This window comes from Drosophila biarmipes, chromosome 3L (genome assembly GCF_025231255.1).
Source record: "Drosophila biarmipes strain raj3 chromosome 3L, RU_DBia_V1.1, whole genome shotgun sequence".
NCBI classification, from domain to species: Eukaryota; Metazoa; Arthropoda; class Insecta; order Diptera; family Drosophilidae; genus Drosophila; species Drosophila biarmipes.
Window position 1 is genome coordinate 10,363,069 of NC_066613.1, and position 20,065 is coordinate 10,383,133.

The 20,065-nt window shown below is 43.9% G+C and overlaps 5 protein-coding genes and 1 non-coding gene across 9 annotated transcripts in view; 4 read left to right on the forward strand and 2 right to left on the reverse strand.

Annotated features, from left to right (window-relative positions):
* The first annotated feature begins 259 nt into the window (after nt 1-259).
* On the forward strand, nt 260-3,484 carry LOC108028743 (gamma-tubulin complex component 3). Its single transcript, XM_017100711.3, has one exon. It carries the CDS (start codon nt 526-528, stop codon nt 3,232-3,234), a length of 2,709 nt encoding a protein of 902 aa, XP_016956200.1. The 5' UTR covers nt 260-525; the 3' UTR covers nt 3,235-3,484.
* Nucleotides 3,485-4,402: 918 nt separating this feature from the next.
* Nucleotides 4,403-4,474, forward strand: Trnap-cgg (transfer RNA proline (anticodon CGG)). Its single transcript has one exon. It is a non-coding gene; the product is annotated as a tRNA-Pro (tRNA).
* Nucleotides 4,475-4,877: 403 nt separating this feature from the next.
* LOC108028576 (ubiquitin carboxyl-terminal hydrolase nonstop) lies at nt 4,878-9,128 on the reverse strand. The gene is made up of 5 exons (XM_017100481.3): nt 8,391-9,128; nt 7,005-7,406; nt 6,839-6,949; nt 5,548-6,362; nt 4,878-5,259 (listed from the first exon to the last, which is right to left on the reverse strand). Exons 1-5 carry the CDS (start codon nt 8,508-8,510, stop codon nt 5,217-5,219), a joined length of 1,491 nt encoding a protein of 496 aa, XP_016955970.3. The 5' UTR covers nt 8,511-9,128; the 3' UTR covers nt 4,878-5,216.
* Nucleotides 9,129-9,179: 51 nt separating this feature from the next.
* Nucleotides 9,180-11,280, forward strand: LOC108028575 (protein aurora borealis). The gene is made up of 2 exons (XM_017100480.3): nt 9,180-9,594; nt 9,665-11,280. Exons 1-2 carry the CDS (start codon nt 9,317-9,319, stop codon nt 11,001-11,003), a joined length of 1,617 nt encoding a protein of 538 aa, XP_016955969.1. The 5' UTR covers nt 9,180-9,316; the 3' UTR covers nt 11,004-11,280.
* Nucleotides 11,281-12,696: 1,416 nt separating this feature from the next.
* Nucleotides 12,697-20,065, forward strand: part of LOC108028451 (protein phosphatase 1 regulatory subunit 16A) — a 46,497-nt gene continuing 39,128 nt past the window's right edge. For 2 of the 4 annotated variants that reach the window (XM_017100289.3, XM_050886426.1), the window contains exons 1-2: nt 12,697-12,777; nt 13,577-13,720. The gene's annotated coding sequence lies outside the window, so the exon portion shown is untranslated. The remainder of the gene's footprint in view (nt 12,778-13,576; nt 13,721-20,065) is intronic. The other 2 variants (XM_017100291.3, XM_044095460.2) reach the window with 2 other exon arrangements.
* LOC108027980 (uncharacterized) lies at nt 16,460-17,132 on the reverse strand. Its single transcript, XM_017099606.3, has 3 exons — nt 17,073-17,132; nt 16,699-17,037; nt 16,460-16,634 (listed from the first exon to the last, which is right to left on the reverse strand). Exons 1-3 carry the CDS (start codon nt 17,130-17,132, stop codon nt 16,470-16,472), a joined length of 564 nt encoding a protein of 187 aa, XP_016955095.1. The 3' UTR covers nt 16,460-16,469.

The window sequence follows — 20,065 nt, forward strand, 5'->3', positions numbered from 1 at the left end:
AAGCATTTTCCTGCTTTTTATGATAATAAATAAAATACCATAGAACTTTCAAAACATATTCTTTAGGTATTTTACAACATCCATAAACTTTTAATGGCGTTAGTTATTTAAGTTATATATTATAAATTTAGCTTAAATTATATTGTTTCCTCGGTGATGCAGCCCTGTAAGTAAACAAGGTCGAGTTCCACTAGCTTTTAGTCCTGTGTGGTGGACAAAGCTTATTTTCCTATAGGCGAAGTGAGCAGTGAGTAGGGAATAGAATTTCTCAAGTACCCAAAAATGTATCACTGGATTTTAATATTAAATATTTAATTTAATTTTTAACACTACTGCGTGCTATTTTGCCTTTTCCATCGAAACGTTCGACTGGAGCAGTTGAAGCTGGTCTTGGCCGGCTACTCTAAAGGAACCAGGAGTCCGTCTCTTATTGGCCACCAATTGTTGCCTACTTTGCATCTTCAAGGATTGCATCCTAGGATTTTTGAATATAAGAGTGATCAGCACCGGTCTCTGACCACCAGGATGTCGAAGGAAAACTTGGACTCTGATGTGGCCGACTTGTCCTCCAGATTGGCGCATATCCTGTCGGACTTGTGCATTTGCATAGAGGGCAAGCAGCCGCCGCACGTTCAAGAGGAAACCCTGGCCCGTGTAACCAACTGGGTAAAGCCCATCTCTGGTAATTTTTGCAATCCGATGTCCTTCACTGAAAACGAATGTGTCCAAAAGACCATGATAATCCTGAAGGCCAGGGGTCAAGTGGACGGCAAGGATACAGCGGAGCACTTCTACGAGCTCTACAGGAAGCTGTTGCAGATGAAGCTTGATCCCTACGGAAGGCACTTCCTGATAAGCAACCTGCTCTCGATGGCCGACAAGCAGACTGCGAACGGAGAAGCCTGCCTCTCCGCTCGATCGGATAATCTCAGTCTGGCCTTGGGCAGTCTTTCATCCTCCAGCACGACTCTCGCCCCAGGGGTTAGATCCCATACATCAACCAACGGCAGCCCCAATGGGAATGGATTGTCCGGGGAAGGAGCTAAAGGGGGAAGCGGAGGCTTCAGCTACGATCCCACACAAACCGGCTTCGGATTGGGCAGCCACACCTTGCCCAACTACATGGACAACATAGGAGAGCTCCAGAGCAGCGATGAAATAGTGGTGAATGCTATATACTCCTTCACCGGAGTCCAGGGGAAATTTCTGAAGAAGGACGTGGTTTCGGGAGACTTCAAGCTTGATCCGCTGCACATGGGGGCGCTGACCGAGGGGCAGGCGGCCATGTTGCTCCGGCTCTCCGCACTGGGCTATTATCACGACCTCGTGGTCTCGTATACGGACGTGTCCACTGGCCTTAATGCTTTGGGCCTCACGGGTCAAGCTCTGATATCCAAGCTCAAGGAGGAGCTCACGGACTTCTATGGCCAGGTGGCCGTCCTACACGACGCAGTGAATCTGTATAGGAAGGCCAAAGCTAATGGCAATGCAGACTGCGGAGGCGAGCCGGGTGGTGTCGAGGAGTTGACCCTATTTAAGCTGCTCGCCTGGTACACAAAGCCACTGTACCGCATGTACTGGCTCCACAAAATAGCCAAGGACTGCACGATGAAGAAGGGCGGCCTATTGGCATCGACCGTGTACGCCATGCTGGACAACGGCCACTCGATGGTCAACAAATTAGTTGATGACATCCTCATCGCCATCTGTGGCCCGCTGGTGCGCATGATCTCCAAGTGGATGCTGCAGGGCGACATTAACGATCCCCACAACGAATTCTTTGTCGAGTCCCTCAATGAAGTGGCTGACGATCGGCTGTGGCACGACAAATTCCGGATACGTCAGCCCATGGTGCCTAAGTTTTTGTCCACTGAACTGGCCGATAAGATTCTCAGGACGGGCAAATGCATCAACTTTCTAAGGGAGGTCTGCCAGGTGGAGGGACCGATAGGGGGGCGCGAGGAACTCAGGACGGTCATAGAAAGCAATGTTGCCCACATCTATTCGTACGTGCCAGACACCAAGTGGCATGCGGCTGTGGAAACGTGCTACCAGCAGACCTCCAAACATGTGCTGGACATCATGGTGGGCAGCCACAAGCTGCTGGATCACCTGCAGGCGATGCGCCGCTACATGCTTCTTGGCCAGGGCGACTTCGTCAGCATTCTCATCGACAATATGAAAGACGAACTTGAGCGCAACGGCTGTGATATCTATGCCAACGACCTCACCTCCATGTTAGACGCCGCTCTGCGCTTCACGAACGCCCAGTTCGATGATCCGGATATACTCAACCACCTCGACATCATCGTGCAACGTCCGTTCGCCGGGGACATCGGCTGGGACATCATCTCGCTGAAGTACATCGTCCATGGACCACTGGCCACCATGCTGGAGCCCACCATGCCCACGTACAAGCAGGTCTTCAAGCCCCTCTGGCGCATGAAGCACATGGAGTTCGTGCTCACGACGAAGATCTGGAAGGTGCAGATGGGCAACGCGAAGGCCCTCCGTCCGATGCATGCTGAGATCGGCAAGGTGTCGCACCGCCTGAACCTCTTCACGTCGGAGATGATGCACTTCATCCACCAGATACAGTACTATGTGCTCTTCGAGGTGATCGAGTGTAACTGGGTGGAGCTGCAGAAGCAGATCCAGCAGGCGACGGCCCTCGACGACATCCTGGATGCCCACGAGAAGTTCCTGCAAACCATCAAGGTGGGCTGCTTTGTCGACGACGAAACCAACTTGGAACACTTGCTGGAGGCGGTGTATGACAACATCATCGGCTTGGAGACCTGGCAGTCCAATTTCTACAGGGAGTGCTTCCTGGAGCTGAAAGCCCGTCAGGAGCTGGCAAAGGAGGTGGAGAAGTCGGAGAAGCTGGGTGTCTACGGTCTGACCAACGAGATGATGTTGCAGCGCGACGAGGAGAGTAAGATCTTTGCCCAGAAGCTTGGGACCGCCTGCCACGGCTTGGAAGTGATAGCATCTGCCTACGAAAAGGACGTCGGCAGCTTCCTAATGGCGCTCAATTCCAGCAAGCATCCGAATCTCCAGCTCTTCGGCACACGGCTCGACTTTAACGAGTACTACAAGAAGCGGGACACCAATCTGAGCAAGCCCCTGACCTTTGAGCACATGCGCATGAGCAATGTGTTTAGCCGCAGGAGCTCCACAAACAGCCGGTTCGTTATCCATGTGCCGGCCACCAAGGAATGGCAGTCGGCTTAACTGCGTCTAAATTTTGTGATATCCATAACCACCAAAGCAATCGATCAAACTAATCCAACTAATGACCTAGCTACCTCAAATGTTTTTTCTTTACTTAAAAATTTGTTGAAAAGCTGTACCCAGGTACGGAAAGATTATACTCGTACCTAGATAAAAGGTAAACTTTTATACAAAATTCTGATGAAGCATTAGAGACAAAATCATAAACTACTTGTTGGTGATATATTAATAAAAAATGAGAGCTTCAACAACAAAATTAGTTTTCAAAGTGAGTTGAATTGATGGGAATAGGGTTTTTGGGGTTTATGGGATTAGAATATTACTAAATATTATCGATGTCAATGTCATCGTTGTTATTTGAATCAATTAAATATTTATTTTCCAGCTGCCTGCCTTAAAAAACTGTGAATTATTTAAATGCATTATAGAATTATTATTATTAATCCTAAGAGTTATTTCGAAAATCTTGAAGCTAACCCATTTTTTTGAGCAAGAATAGCTTAAAATTAAAAAAAAAATGTGAAAAGAGTTCGATCGATTGTTTACAGTCCTATACAAATTGCTTTATTATTTTTCTAAGGAACAAAGAGGTTGAATCAGATGGTTTATAATCAAATGAAATTGTTGCACGTTTTTATTGATTTAAATTGATTTTATTATACAACTTTTCTATGAAACCAATATACAAAGCTTTGTAATTTAAGGAAGCAGACGATCTAGTCATGTCTGTCTGTTTTTAAACAATTTGCATATATTACTAGTAGTTTACTGGATAGGTATTATAAAAGTTTCTCTAGAAATAATAGGATAAATAATCAAACAAATAATAAATAATAATATTTTCTTCTATTTTTTAGGAATTGAAAATTTTGACTTAAATTTTTTAATCCATCGAATAAAAAGTTGCCATATAAACGATCAAAACTATAAAAACAAAGTGAATTATTGGTAATAATTTAAGTTTAAGATGTTACCGGAAATGTTACATATCTTTTTGGCAAGAAAATTATTTGTTTCCTTCTCCTTAAGTTAACTGGTTTGTGCATCGGCTAGCACAGCCGAGTTCACCACCTCGCTTACACTACAGTTGTCTCTTTCGCGCAGACACTGCGTGGAGTGAGAGGCACCGCAAGTTGAAAAGCGACATTCTGGGCGTTTAGCGTACAGAGGCTCGTTGGTCTAGAGGTATGATTCTCGCTTCGGGTGCGAGAGGTCCCGGGTTCAATTCCCGGACGAGCCCAAGTGATGTCGAAAGTAATTTTTTTGTTTTTCTTTTTCCGAGTAAAATGGTTTTCACTTTTCCTAGCCTGAAAAGACCTTTAGGAATTATTTCCCAGTATGTGTGAAATACATTGTGGAGCAAAAAGTTTCTAATAAATAGTTTGTTTCTATAACAGTTTTCTTCCTTTAAGGACCCCTCATGTGATAACATGATCTTTAATCTGGTTTTAGAGCTACGAAATGTGTTATAAAGTGTATGGAACACAGAATTCCGACCCAAAACCAAGATATAAATCGAAAATACAAAGGAATCTAGAAAAAGTGTAACGAAGCCGCAGCTAATTCGCATTGCTGAGTTTGCATTCTGCAGTTTCTTATCCCCGGTTTAATTTTGTATGGTTATAAATGTATAAGCCAAGTGGTTTGTTGATATTATTCTTGTTTTGATTTTCGTATTATGGTTGTGAAATACTTAGAGCAAAATGGGTATCCCCACAAATTGAGTGTCTAGATTACAATTTTCAATAATTTCTTCTTCGTTCTCTGATGTTCCAATGTTTTGAGTAAGTGAGCTTAAATAACCTCAACCGAGGGAACACCCAGCATAGGATTTTGTTGTTTTGAGTTAAGATTACTTAATTCGTAAACGCTGCCGCGGCCTTGTCTGTTTTGTGTTTTGTGTGTTATTCGTAATGCATGGTTTGCGGCTTATGTGTGTTTTTGAGGGATGCAGTCGCCTTGATGGATTCCAACGGACTTGCTTATTCGTATTCCAGCACGTTTTTATGGTAGAACAATAAATAACTGAAAGAGAAGAGAAAGCAAAGTGAATCAATAAGGGTTGGTAAAGGTAGATAAAAATAAGGGGCAGTCTTAAGAGCTGCTGAGTGTTTTTTGGGTCGATAAAACTACTGATTCCCATATAGAAAAAAACTAATAACATAGTTATTTGATAAGATGACTGGAAATAATTCAAGTTAAACATGCAACAAAAGGTGCTTAACAGACAAGGCAATCGACTATATAGTTCTTTCTTTCAGAAGTCGTTATAAATGGTGTCCAAGCAAGGAGGAGAAACTAGGAGTGCCTTACCCCTCGCTGTCCAGCACCTGCTTGAGCGATGCCATCGTTATCACATGATCATCGCACTTGACCCACGTGTCCTTCTGGTGCCGGACGTACGCCGTATAGTGCCCGGTGTCGATGGTGCCCACGTGGTTGACCACGGCGTACAAGGAGAACCGGAAGTCCCCATAGGCGTTCTTTTTCTCCGACATAAACGGCGTCATGTCGAACTCCACGGGAAACTGGATGAACGAGGAGATCTTGCGATCGATCAGAGCGGAGTGCTCGAAGCGTTTCAGGTGGAAGGAGACCACGCTGGGCAGAGTGCGCAAACTGAACTGTTTGGTGGACTCCTGGTAGGATTTGCAGGTGGAGCACTTGATTTTGGCCGCCGATCCGAGGTGCTCGGCGCGAGTATACCGCTCCAGGCAGTCGATTAGTGTTTTGGGAGTCACTCCACCGTGCGTTGTCGTCTCCCCGAGATCCAGAGAAATGTCCCAGAAGGGATCGTAGGTGGTCGACACTCCGTTGCAGGCCTGGCACACCACGTCGCTCTGCAGCATGCCGGTGAAGATCTGATCGATGATGCAATTGCACTGCCCATAGCAATGCGAGCTGCTCGAGCTGCTGGAGTTAGTCCCGCTTCCCGAGCCCGAGCTGTTGCTCTTGCTCTCGTGCTCCGCCTTTGCCTTCACACAATGCCGATGCAGCACATCCAGGGTGGCGATGAAGAACTCGTGTGCATCCTGCTGCTCGTAGCCCGCCAGGTGCTTGGCATGGTTCCAGATTAAATGCAGTAGCCGGTGCAGCGACAGCGGCGAACGGGAGCCCGAATAGAACTCCTACAATGGAGGGAACGTTAATTAAATGCATATTTTTATATCAAAAAATAAGCAAAAGCCATTTGTCTTAGGAAAGCTTAAGTTAAATGCAATAATACAGCTCATTTTAAAAAATTAAAATAATAACGTATCAAAATATGTTCTTTAAACCAAATAATAAAAATGAATATCCACCATTCACCATACTAAGAATTTTCAAAATGTTCTTTTAAATAACACATTTCATTACTTAGGTATCTTTAAAAAATTCTAAAACAACTCTCCGTGATCAATCAAAACAGAAGTGACTATTTTACTAATAAGATCTTCCTAGTTTTCCTTTTAGTAACAATAAATATTATCTGACTGTCTAAAACTTACACCATCTCAACATTGTTTATGGTCAAATAAACTTCTAGAACCCATAAAACAATATTTTTTCTGAGCCATAAAAAATTTGCTTAGCTAAACATGATTTATAATTAAGTAGGCTTCACCTGGAAGAGACGCGACACTTCGCAGACGAGACATTTGTGGGAGGACTTGCTTCCACAATCGTGGCGATCTGACATGAAGTAGTCGCTTAGCAGGGGAGTGTGGACCAGCGCCTGTATTAGAGTGAATTAGTTCGGTGAGTGCGCCAGATTCTTCGACCTAACCCACCTGCACAATGCAGTTCATAAAGCAGGTGGCGCCCAGATTGAGCAGTCCTCTGAGTCCGATGGTTTGGTTGGGCCTCACCAGCCGCCTCCTCGCGTTGGCCAGCATCAGATTGGTCTCCTTGGCCGTCGGAATCCACGGCAGCCAGCCGATGCTCTTCTGCAGATCCTTGGCCTCCAGCTTGCGGTTGATCAGCGCGTACTCCCTGCTCCTCGCGTCGTAGATGAAGTCCCTGCAGGCGTAGCAATAGAGCGTTCCGTGGGACAGCTCCAGGGCCACATTGTGCTTCTTCGATCGCAGGTGGCTCGTGATGTGGGCTCCTCGGCACCCGAAGTAGATGCAGTGGAGGCATGCGTACAACTGAATGCCGTAGCTGCCGCACTCGAAGCAGTTGCAGTGAATCGCCTGTGGGTGATGAAGAAGGGCGTTACAAAGGGTACTTTGGGATAATCAAGGTCTAGAGCTTTCTGAAATTCTACGAAACCTCTGCTTTAAGGAGGAGAAGTCATATAAACTTTTTTAAATGTAAATATAAGCATAATCAAATTCCAATTTTAATATACTTAAAATGGAATTTAAATATAACCCTATTTACATCTATTATTAATATATTTAAAATTGAATTCAAATAGGACCATATTAAATTTTAAGAGGAGCATGTTTAAAATGGAATTTGAATATAACTATTTTTAAATTTATTGTGAACATATTTTTAACTGATTTTAAATATGACCATATTTGATATTTACATATTTAAAATGGAATTCAAATATGAAACAACACATTACATATTAATGTGATAATATTTAATATGTATTTTAAATATGAAATACACAATTTAAATATAAACATATTTAAAATTTAGTTTACTTATTTTAAATAAAATAGGTCCTTAAATCGGACCTAAATATGTTTAGGTTTTGTTCTTTCAGATTCAAAAAATTCAAACTTGTGATACACTAGAAGTCTAAAATATTGAAACAGTGTCGAGAAGCATTTCCGTTTAAATTAGTTATACAAATTCTAAAATATTTATTTATATTAAACCAAATGATGTTTTTCTAGATGCTTTACATGATTCGAATACTTGAACCTTTACTAATGGAAAAATCTGGCTTTTGTAAATTATAATTTAATTTTGAAGGCCATTTTATTTTATAGCACTGGTAGTTTAGCTATATCATTTTTTTGTAAAATGCACATAGCACTGTTCCCCGGGATGTGCTCTGTGTGAACACCCTGCGAGGCCGTGTGTCAGTGACCTCTCCCGTGACTGATTCACTGTTATGCAAATAACGGCTCATCTCCGATTGCGACCGGCCCCTCGCACTCCCCCACCCACGCAGCACACGGCTCTCTCGCTCTCCACGGCATTCCTTTCCCACTCACCTTCCGCTCGCGCGCATCGCGGTTGACGCAGGCAGCGAAGTAGGCGTCGATGACCCGGAATGTGTCGTAGCTGTGCTCCTTCACGTAGCTCTGATAGTGCCGACAGCCCGTCTCGGACATGACGGCGCTGCTGGCGCTGGCGCTGGCGTCGCTGCCGACGGCGGCGTCGCCCTCAAGTTCAATAGCAAGTTTTTGCACGGTACGCAGGCAGTCGGAGAGGCGCAGACGTTCGGCGGCATTGGCGTCCGGGGGGTGGGGGGTGTCGCCGCGGCCCTTGCGCTCTCTGTTGCTCCTAACGGTCTTGATTAGATCAGCGGTGATAAAGCGACCGGCGTTCGGCGCTGCCGCCGCTGCTGTTTCGTTCTCGGCCGTTCCCCGGCCCGCTTCCGCACCCACCGCCCACCGTTCCGTGCCTCTGCCGCTGCTCTGGCTGCTGCTGCTGGCGCCGCTGCTGCTGAGAACGCTGGAGTTGCTGTCAACACTATTCTCTTTTGTTTTCGCCCTTTTCGCCGACGCCTGCAGCGGCGCGAATGCTTTGTCACAGTTGCGTTGTTTTCGTCGAATCTTGGCCACTTTTGCGGTTCCTCGCCCGGCGGGTTAATACTGCAGTCGGCGAATTTTCGAGTTTCTGTGATTTTTCGCTTGCTTTTCTGTTTCTTGTTTCTGTTTCGCACTGCACACACACACACGCTGCCAGCCGACGCGTCTGTGTTGGTGGCACAGCTGGCGTGACTGGGCCTATCGATGTGTGAACTATCGATCAGGAATACCGTTTCTGGGGCCAACCCTCTGGCAACCCCGTTCGACAACCGCCCGTTAGCCAGCACTGCCGCATTTGAAAATACTGCCAATCGCAGCAGGCGCGCTTGTGCCGCATTTAATTTAGAAAATTAGGCGAAATTAGGCGAGTTTGCGACTGGACCAAGATGTACAACGACGAGGTGCGCACGCCGCAGGCCCTCAAGAACCGGTACTTTACCAACCTGAGCGGCCTGAAGTGCCGGGCGCGCCGCAACAGCCACACAAGCAGCAGCACCTCGGCGGCGTCGTCGGCAACGCCAACGAATGGCGGCAAGGAAAATGGAAAATGCAGCCCCCAAATGTCGGGAAATGTGTGCACCCCGCCCCCGAAGCGGCTGCACAAGGTGCGCAATCCCTTCGAGGGCGCCATGGCCGATCGTCTGCACCTGCCGCTGATTGCCAGGTGAGTTTTCCTCTCCGCGGGGTAGAGTAACTCCGGGAAAAGCCCGCTGATCACTGGTTTTCCCTTGCAGTCCCTCGCTTTTCCGCTCGAGGACACCGCAACTTTCGTCCACCCAGTTCGAGTGGAACATTGACGAGGTCTCCCAGCTGAAACCGGCCGACGTGGAGCCCCACGAGACGCAGTTCCACGACTCCCCCGATCCCGAGCTGGAGTCCAAGGCCCAGCTGGCCATCAGTGCCTTTTTCAAGGAGTCGCACATCGTGCCCAGTCCCGTGGACTGTCCGCTGCGGAAACAGCGCATCATACTCAACCACAGCGAGGATAACACCCCCATATCGAATAAGTCGCGGCGGAGGCGGGACTGCGAGGTGCAAACGGAACTCACCCTGCCGCCCGTACTGCCGAAGGCTCTGGAGGAGGCACTGCGTCCGTACTTCCAGCCCCATTTGGCCGGCAGCCTGTCGGGCAGGAGCAAATCGAGCGGTGGCCCCGACATCTTCAACAGCTCCATGCGCAGGAAACTCTTCGATCTGCACAATGTCATTGTTTTGGGCGAACAAGATCCCCCCGAGCAGTCGTCGGCCATGGTGGGCTCCAGTCCGCAGGGCAAGCAAACCCTGTTTGCGGGCAGACTCTCGGACTCCGCTTCGGGTGAGGGTAGCTTCGGCTGCCTGTCGCCCATCAGAAACCTCTGCGGCCTGCCACCGGGAACCCCGGATGATGGCAACTGCTCGGGGAAGAGGAAACTACTGATGCACGAGCTGGAGCTGCCGTCGCCCATAGCTCCGTCCGAGCATCTAAGCAGGAGATTGGTATACTCCAAGGTGGAGGTCAGCGTTACGGAGCAGCAGGAGACGTTGTCAGAGCGCACGGCCTTGAAGTTCACGCCCGACAGGAGCTCCTCGCCCATGGGCGCGCTGGAGCACTCGGACTGCAGCATCAATCAGCGGGTCAGTCGGCTGCGGGTGAACAGCACGCGACAGGTGATTCTGGACGCGGGGGATCAGCCGCTGTTCGAGGAGACCGAGGAGGAGGAGGAGGCTGAGTCCGAGGAGGACGAAGAGGAGGTCGAGAGGATGCAGCTGTCCACCCTGAGCTTCAATTGCAGCTCCTCCAATTCGGACACTCCGCGCGGCCATAAGCGGCATCGTTCGGCACAACGCAAGAATCTCTCGCAATCTTTCAGTGCCAACTTGGAGGAGGAAGAGGATCAGCCTCAAGAACCGGCGGCTAACCAGCAAGCAGAGCCGCCCCTAGTTGCAGTGCCCCAGCAGGGACCCAGGATTCCGCTCTATCGCACGGACAGCGGCTTCAACGAGACCTCTAGCACCTCGACCTTCGCCTGCTCGCAGGATCTGCCCTTGGATGTGTCCATGGCCTGCTGCTCCACACCCTCCACCCGATCTTAACCCCGCCGTCCGCACTTCTGGATCGTAGGCCCTAGTTTCGTAGGCTTTTAATGCAATAACTCCTCTTCCCAGGCTCAAGAGAGGAAGACTCGTTTTTAACTGCAATGTAAACCCACCGTTTATATATTTTGTACTCGTAATTTATATGTTCTTAGTGAAAATATGCCAAATAGTTATGTAAGCTCCGCGTTTCTGCCATCTATTAACTTAATCCATTGTCATTGTTGTGTTTAGGGAACTTAATAAAAGTCTGTCGATGCCATATTTAGTTAATAAATGCAGGCGGTGTTTTATTGATGTCATAAAGGCGCAATTAGATTAAGAATTATAACTTAAATAATAAGATAATATTATATGCTTACTTTGTTATCAAAGTATTTATTACATATTAATGCTTATGCAAAAATGAAAATTAGGGCGAAACCGCGGTGGAAACTAAATCCTTTGTTCCGAATTAGAATTTAAAAAACATGGTTGTTGCATACTAGCATAAAATCCTGAAAATTAGCCTGTTTCTAATTTTGAGTATAAGTATACTCTTTAAGTAGGGACTTACTAAAATGTTTGATGTATTAATTTTAATGGGTCAAACTTTAAATAAAAGATTTATTAGTATGCAAATATCCAAGAAGTATTTTCATATTTTTTATAACCTGTGGCCGATCTTGTTAAAATTTAATTTGTTTTTTTTTTTATTATTTAAAAGGGATTGGAAACAAATTAAAATTTATTAAATTGACAAGTCTGAAAATTTTCGAAACATTTTTGAACTTTTGGAGTTATTTATTTAATTTTTTTAGCCTCCCAATTCAAAGTTATTTTTTTTTTTAGAACTTTTGAAGTTATTTATTTAATTTTTTCTAATCTCCCAATTAAAAGTTATTTTTTGAACGGTTCTTATAATACTTTTCAATAGCTTTGTATGTCTTAAACTCATCAAATTTCATAATTTAATTAATTATTTTTGCTCGTGATCTATGGTTGTAGCGTTGACTCAAACCACAGCTGCTCTTTATTAGCAGTGCCTCGAACCGATCTTAAAGCCAAAAATTGAGAGCGCAACCTAACAGTAGATTTGAACAAGAGAGAATGGTATAGTCGATGCGATCGACTGTTAGATACCTGTTACTCAGCTTAGGGAAGTGGATAGATAGATAGGTAGATATTCAAGTAGCAAAGTGTTACCTAGATTCAGCTCTTTATTTGTTTATAATAACGTATTAATCCATTTTACGATTTTACCCAATTTAAGACTGTAGATGGATATTGATAAGCAAAGCAAAATCTAACTTCAAGTTTCGCAATCAATATTAAAAAATGTCGGTGCAAGACGGGTCTTAGAAAAATATGGGTTTCTGCTGAAAAAACCCAAGCTGCGCAAGATGTTCAAGAATCACATGCCAAATCCCATTTTTAGCTTCCGAGATCACAGTGGTTATACGGACGGATAGACATACGGACAGATGAACATGGCTAGATCGACTTCACTAGTGTCAGGATCACTAATGGAATAATGGATCTACTTTTATATACATAATGATCAGATATAATGATGTGAGATAATCAGATGTCGGAAACACTTCCTTCAACCTGTTACATACTTTCCGGCGAGCCTAGCATACCCGTTTACCCTACGAGCAGAGGGTATAAAACCAGAGATACCTCTCTTTCGTATATAAACGGCCGCTCTCCCGTCATTTTGAGTGCGCACGCGAGAAGAACATTCGGTCTTTCTGCAAAGAAACGGTCGGCATTTTGTGAGATATCAACAAAAGTAATTGTTTGTTTTGGGTGAAAATAGAGTTCTCGATCGAACACTATAGTTTATTACAGCCATACTAGTTCGCGATGCTGCGGTGCTGCTCACGTGACTGGCGATCGGTGTGGGCTTCCGGAAACGTGCTCGCCCGACGCGAGGCTTGTTAGACAAAGAAACCAATTTAGGCGAATTGTTTGTGCGATCAGCGAAGATTTCTGCACTAATTTTCACCTGGTGGTGCCGCAGAGTGTGTGTGCGTGCGTTCTGTTATAAATAGCGAGAGAGAGGAGGAAAAGGCCGATCGCTTTTTGGGGCATAAAACGCCGAAAGAAAGTGCGGAGCGGGATAAATAAAAATTTTAAAATTTGTTTGTGGGCCAGCAAAATAAATTAGAACAACTCGCAAAGAAGTCGGGCGCCAGAAGGCCAGCGGGAAAAAATAAATAAGAGTACGAATAAAATTGAAATTCGCAAACACAACCGAGCGGAAAAGTGCAAATTGATGGAAAATTAAAAAAGGAAGGAGTAGCAAAACAAAAAGAATTCCTGTTACAAGAAACCAGTTCCTAACTCCCCACCTACTTGTCTCTCGTTTTTCTGGCTGCATCCGTTTTGAGCGAAAGTTTTTTGCGCCCGCCCGCCGGCCACTCCACTGCGCGAAAAGTGTGCAAACACGTTGGCCAGCTGCTTGCCCAGAAGCGGAAGGCGGAGCGGCCGCGTTGGGGAAATGGGGAAAAATCTAGCCAATTAATTGTGCCGTGAAAGTGCGCGCCAAGTCAATGTCTATAATAAATACAATTTTTTACAATTTGCAGTCGTGCCTTTTGCGCGTTTCGCTTCGATTTGATTGAAAGCGGCTAGCTGCTCTGCGAAAAAATACAAAACCAACAAAAACGGAAAGTCTCGCCTTGCAGCCGGACTTGAATGGCTGACGGCCTTTCTCAGCGCCCGGATTCGAGGTAAGCCTGTTTAATTTTCACGCCGAATTCGCTTTGAAGGCGGGCGAATTATTTCGGAACTGTATGCAAAAACACGTTCGCACTGGCTTTTATTGGACTCATGTGTTGGAAACGGTCGTAAAAACTGTCAACACTAGTTTACAGTGTTCAATAATGAACTGTAAACGGTTATTCAAGTAGGGCTTATCTCCGGTAGAGAGCATGGCAGGGGAAATATTATTTAAACCCTATGAAGGTTGTCTCCTAAATATAACTTATTAGTATATGCTAATACACTTTTTCAGATGAATTGAATCGTGTGGGGAAGTACTGATGTTTACTTTAAGCTACAGTTTAAAGCATTACTGGAGCATGACTTATTCTTCTACCCAAATTTAGTACAGTTTGCAGTTCTATAAAAAGAAAGGGTACAAAAACCATATCCGAGGATCTGACACCGAAGCCCTTTTACAAATTTTAAGGTATTTTTTAATGAAATATCTTTGATAGCCTAGAAAATCAATGACTTGGCTTCCCTAAGATTTCTGATCTGAAATTCCGTTCTCAGACTGAAGTGCCTGGGTGTATTTAATGGCATGTTGTTGCAACATCCGCGTACCCGGAGTGTGTGGGTTTTTCTGCACTACTTAGAACGGAATAGGGCAATCAAGAGTGTAAACAACAGTTAAATGTTGTTAAACTCGAGTCTAGCCGACCGCTTTCGTCACATGTTCCACGCTCGTAGGCTCCGTAACGCCACTCTTTTCGCCCTTCCGCCGCCGATTTCCTCTTATCTCAGCCCTTGCTTTGTATTTGTTTTCTTGGCTGTGCGGCCGGTTCTGCGGCTTTTGTATAACTTCCGCTATTGTTATTATTTTTTAGTCGTTCGTAGGAAGAAGTGTAATTAAACAGAGGCGGCGGGCCGGGGCGACAGGGAGCGGCAGGGGCGCAGCACAAGTTACCCTGCAGCATATGCAGCAGCCGTCTCACGGGAGCTGCCACCTCGGAAACCGGTTTCAAATCATTAAACCTAAAATTCTAAAGCACTTTGTGTGTGTGCCCCGGCATCTGTCTCGCCCTCTCGCTCGCACCTGGCTCCCTCTCGCTCCCACCCTCATGGCTGGCTGCACTGCGGCACATGCAAGTGCAACTTGTTGCAGCAACTGTTGCTGCTGCCGCCGCCTGTGCTGCATGTTGCTGCCGTCGTGTTGCCGCTGCAAATGCACTTTCATTAGGCGGACGGAATAGGCCATCGGCGACTTTACGGATAGGAGGAAAGTGTGTGGAACAGGTCCATCAAAAATGGAAGAGGCGATTAATAAGTAAATCAGTTGTGGGGCGCTTAAGAACCGCTCTAATTGAAAAGTTTCACTAGAACACGTCGTTCGTAATCCGGTGTTTGCGGGAAAATAAGTATTTAAAACATCAGTGAAAAGAATTTCGGTTTCCCGATTAAAAAATATTTTTGAACAAAAAGAATTTTTAGATTACCTATCAAAAGCATTAGCTAGAATAACCTTTTTTGAGTAAATAAATAAACACTAAATAATATTTCGGCTTGGGAATTTTATTATGCAAAGTTATTTTACTTAATACTTAGAAAATATTGGCTTTTGTAATGTATATATGGATGTATTTATTAGACAATAATAACAATATTCTTTTGGCGCTTATTTTAAATAAATAAATTTAAAAAGAGTGCCGAAATAATATACCAAATTAGTCAAAAATAATTACCATGACAACACTCCAGTACTTCAGTATAAAATACTTATAAGTATGTAAACATATAAAATAAAATATATAAATTATAAATATATATTTATTCTTATTTGAATTACGAAGAATTTTATGTTTCGACTTATCAATATGAATCATCGGAAACTTTAATAAAGCCTTACCAAGCATTAACTTAAGTCGTATGCCCGATTTCGTAGAGCATCTCGACTTCTATGTCGGCATTTGGCTGAACTTTCCCGTTTTTCCTGTTTCGGCTGCAAAAAATCCAATTCAATTTGTCTAATATTCAAAATCGAAAGAGGGAAAAACTCGTTTATCGGCATCCTTGTGACACACTGACATCTTTTGCTAATCTCGGGCCCTCCCCTTTCTCCACCACTTGCTTAATTAATTCTGCTTGGGTTTTGTGTGCCGCCACCACCTATCAAGGCCCCCGGTCCCCAATCCCCGTTCCCAGTTCCCTCGCCCTCCATTGTTGCCCCGTCATTTGCATTGATTTGCAAATTTTTTTATTGGCCGCTTCGACTCGAGCCTGACGTAATTTGTTAAACTTTGTTATTTACCTGGCTGACATCGATGGCCAACTAATCAGCGCTGGCTTTTGTTGACTTTAATTTATTGCCCGAGGGTATTGCGGGCGATTAAGTCGCCAAGGACTCCGTCTCACACTCCCGTTCTCATCTTTGGGCATTCCCTCCCGGTTGAGGCTCTATTTTCGGCGATAGAGATCCTCTACATTGGGTGTTGGGTAATTTAACAAATACGAACTTTTACCTTAAACCTATCTAGTTATCAGAACCAAAATTATAATACTTTACTAAATAGTTTTCCAACAGATCTTTTTTTCAATCTACTTTTGATCGCATTTTTTAAAATGTTTTCTACTACATTTTTTAGAAAAATATTTTTTCTTTAGATGTTGAATATTTTTAACTGAACGTTCACTTTCTGAAACGGCAGTGTATCGTCCTGGTAATTCAGTATGGGCACTCAACACTCCATGGATTTTAAGTACTATTTTTAGATCCTTCTAGTTCCTCTTGAGCAGATCCTCCTCATAAACAAAGCTGACGTTGGTATCGAACTGACGCTTCTTATCGAAGTACCACTGCATTGCCAACAAGTATTCCCCAGATGGAACGGGCAGATTCAGTCGTTCCGCTCTCAGATAGAAATCTTTGACGACTTGTAGACCCTATAAGGCAACCAGGTGGTGTTATAATATTTACAATTAGGATTATTAGCATCAAATAACCTACCACATACGGACAGGTGTGATTGATGTTGGAAAACTCTTGGAAAATATTGAAAACGATACCCAAGAAGGGATCGTAGCGCTTTCGCATAAACCTGCAGGCATCTACTTTGGAGTCTATTAGCCACGGCTTAAAACCGCTGGCTTTTTTGTAGATCTTGGCATGGAGCTGGATGTTGTGGGCTGGGTGAAGAATAGTTCCATTCACATTCAGCAAAACCCTTTCCCGGTTGACAGCCTTCAGACGGCAGTGGTGGAAAACGAACCAGGATTGATTGTAGGTTTTGCATTCGAAGTTTGTGAACCTGAAGACGAGTGCTTCCTTTAAAAAAGAAATGGTTTTCTAAGAAATGTTTAATTTTTTTATGGGTCACTCACATTCTGGGTTGTACTGAAAATTATAATTGATAGAAAAAGAGGCACAATGTTGGTCCACATAGCTCTGCTTTAGAAAACCTTAAAACTTGTTTTATTAAAAAAAGTCATTCCCGATGTTTAAGCTCACATCGAGTTCCGCCTGAAAGGTCCACTAATTTACTCGGTGAATCTATCTTGAACATTATTATGTAATTATTTATCAATTAAAAAGCTTATCTATTTAAAATGTCATAAGCTTACAAATTATCCTGATGATATATATATTAGTAACATACTATTTAACCCTAGGGTAACATAATCTAAAACCCATATTGTATCTTTTTTTTATACCAGCGATTACATTTTTTCAGTGTGGATTTTAAAATTGGCTTATGAATAAATGTAAATGAGAATATATGCATTTCTTTATAGGGTAACAATAAAAGCAATATATTCTAACACCTATTTTCCCTATGTGCATTCCGAATTTGGTTCGAAATTCGATGCCTCGAGTTGAAATTTGACATTGAGGAAGTCCCGACCCCGACCTCGGATCTCTTCCCCTTTTGTTTGCTCACATCTGTTTAATTGGTGTGCAAGGCAGCAGCTGTTGCGCTGAGCCACAACTCCGAAATCCCAGAACCAAGAACACGCCAGACTCTTCAACAGGCCCTTGGGCTGGTCTGGGTTTACTTAATACACCGATATTTCATTTTTCCCCTGCAACCTGCTAATTGCGCACTTTGCATTCTACTGCAAGCCCATCATGCTTAATAGTATCGTTTCCGAGTGCAGGGATAAAGTCGAGACCGACTCAGAAGTCAGTTAACTAATTCAATTAGTGCCACGTGAATTACCCGTCCGAAAGTCAGGGAATCGGCCAACTGGAGACAGAGGCAAGCGAAGGGAGCTGGACGGAGACGAGACAAAACTTTTGTTATCCCATTGTGTCGGCTGTCGAGATGATTACTGGGGGGAGGAAGGAGGGACCCGATGGACCCGGGCAAGAGAGGAGGAAGGGGACTCCGTGGTGGACGATTCTCGGAACCCGGAACCCTCCGCCGAGCAATTCGATTAGATAAGGCTCTGAATACGGCCTTTGTCGAGAACGATGTGAGTACCTATGTACACATCATAATGCCCCGAGGAACCCCATTTAAAATTTCCTCAACCAAATAAGAAATGTGAATATCACTAATGAGGTTTTATAATCATTCTAACTGCTAAATGTAGGGTGGTAGTTGTACTGTAGTGGGAGCAGGTAACCGTAGATCTAAAGAAATGTTTCCATAAACACCTGTAGCTTCTTTTTTATACTCCACATACATAAAATATTAAATAGTTCCAGCCACTCTTTATAAAAAAAACTCAGAAAATTAAAAATACTTGCAAAAATAGTTCTCAAAATGTGCAGTTTATTTATTATTATATATAACTGAACAATTTATAGTGTCACTTACTATTAAAGTTTCCTCAATTATAATTGTACAAATTGTAACCTTTTATACAAAAAATGTTTGAGGTCTTACAAATGGGGTTCCTTAAATATATAAATAGTAAAAAAATAAATTTTTAACGAATAAGGTATAGAGCCCTTAATTATCATTTACAAAGTAATTCAATAAAAAGTTTTGAGTTTAAATTTGGGCTTACATCTTCAAATATTTGTCAGCCATTTAAGCCCCTTTCCAAGAATTGTTTCTGCCTGAAATTATGTAAGTCATAAAAGTCCGAGGCAGTACAGCTCAATTGAAATTCGCAAAGTAAATAAAAAGTCTCAGGTTCGCAGCTCCGCAGGAAGTGTGCAAACGCAGTCCTAACTTCGACTTGTAAAACTTTGCCTGAGTTTGGCTCAAAATTGATGCGGAGCGTATCTGCACCCTCAAATTATTTCTATCGGACTCGAGAATCTCCGTTGACCCCGTTTCCACTTGCCGGCCCATCCGTGCCTTTATTTAACCAGCTAGAATTTCGATGCGAATTGGCCAGAATCTGCCGAAACAGACTTGTTTTGGCCTGGTTTTCCGCCTGGTCCGGCTTATTATCATAATACGAGAGACGAAACTTTTGTGGCGGTTTCGCCCCGCATTGTTTGCCGGCCTCTTCTGAATTCTTCTATTATCCCAGGGCTTTGGCAGCCCGAAAATTGCACAACGAACAAGAACAACATTGACACAACTTTCCCAGTGGCTGTGCGGTGTCAACGTTGTTTCGGTTTTGTCAGTGCAAAAGTCCCACGCCCACCGCCCCCGCCGCCCTTAAACACAGCAAACAATTGTGCTTTTGTTTACTAATTTGCGGCTGTCTCAGTGTTTTTGCCGCTGTTTTTGGCTTTGACTTTATCGCCGCTTTGTTTACTTTCTTTGGCTTGGTTTAGTTTCTGGCTATTTGCTGCCTGTCTGCCGAGTTGAAAGTTCATTTGCCGTTTTAATTGCCAGCTAATAGCTCGAAAGTTACTCGTATTTTCATTTTATTACCCTTTTTGTTTTGCTTAGGGTTCCTCGCCTCGTGTTTTGTTTATTTCTGTGGGCGAATGGCAGAAGTTGTGCGGGCCACCAGGGGGGGATAGTGCGGAAGAGAGAGTGGCCTCAAAGTGGAGTTTCTGACTTTTGGGTTGGCTCAATTTGAGTTATTTGACATTGGTCCTCTGGCTAATTCAAAGTTTCTCCAGTACGTTTTGGGCCACAAAGTGTTATCAGAGGTTAAGAGATAATGGGGGTGCAGGTTACATGCTCATTTGTACCTAAATGAGATATTTATGGGTCGAATAAAGAAGAAGAAGGTAATATAATTTAATATTTTTGGAATTGTTATGACCCTAAAGATAATACGAGTAACTTTATTTGATCTTTGACTAGAGATAATAGGGAATAGAGGTTAAATATAAACTTGTACCCAAAAATGATATATTAATATATTAAATTAAGAAGCAAAAGATTGTATAAAGTTAACGTTTTCGAATTTTACTTTAACTTATAATTGTTGAGACAATATTAAAAGTACTTTCATTTATT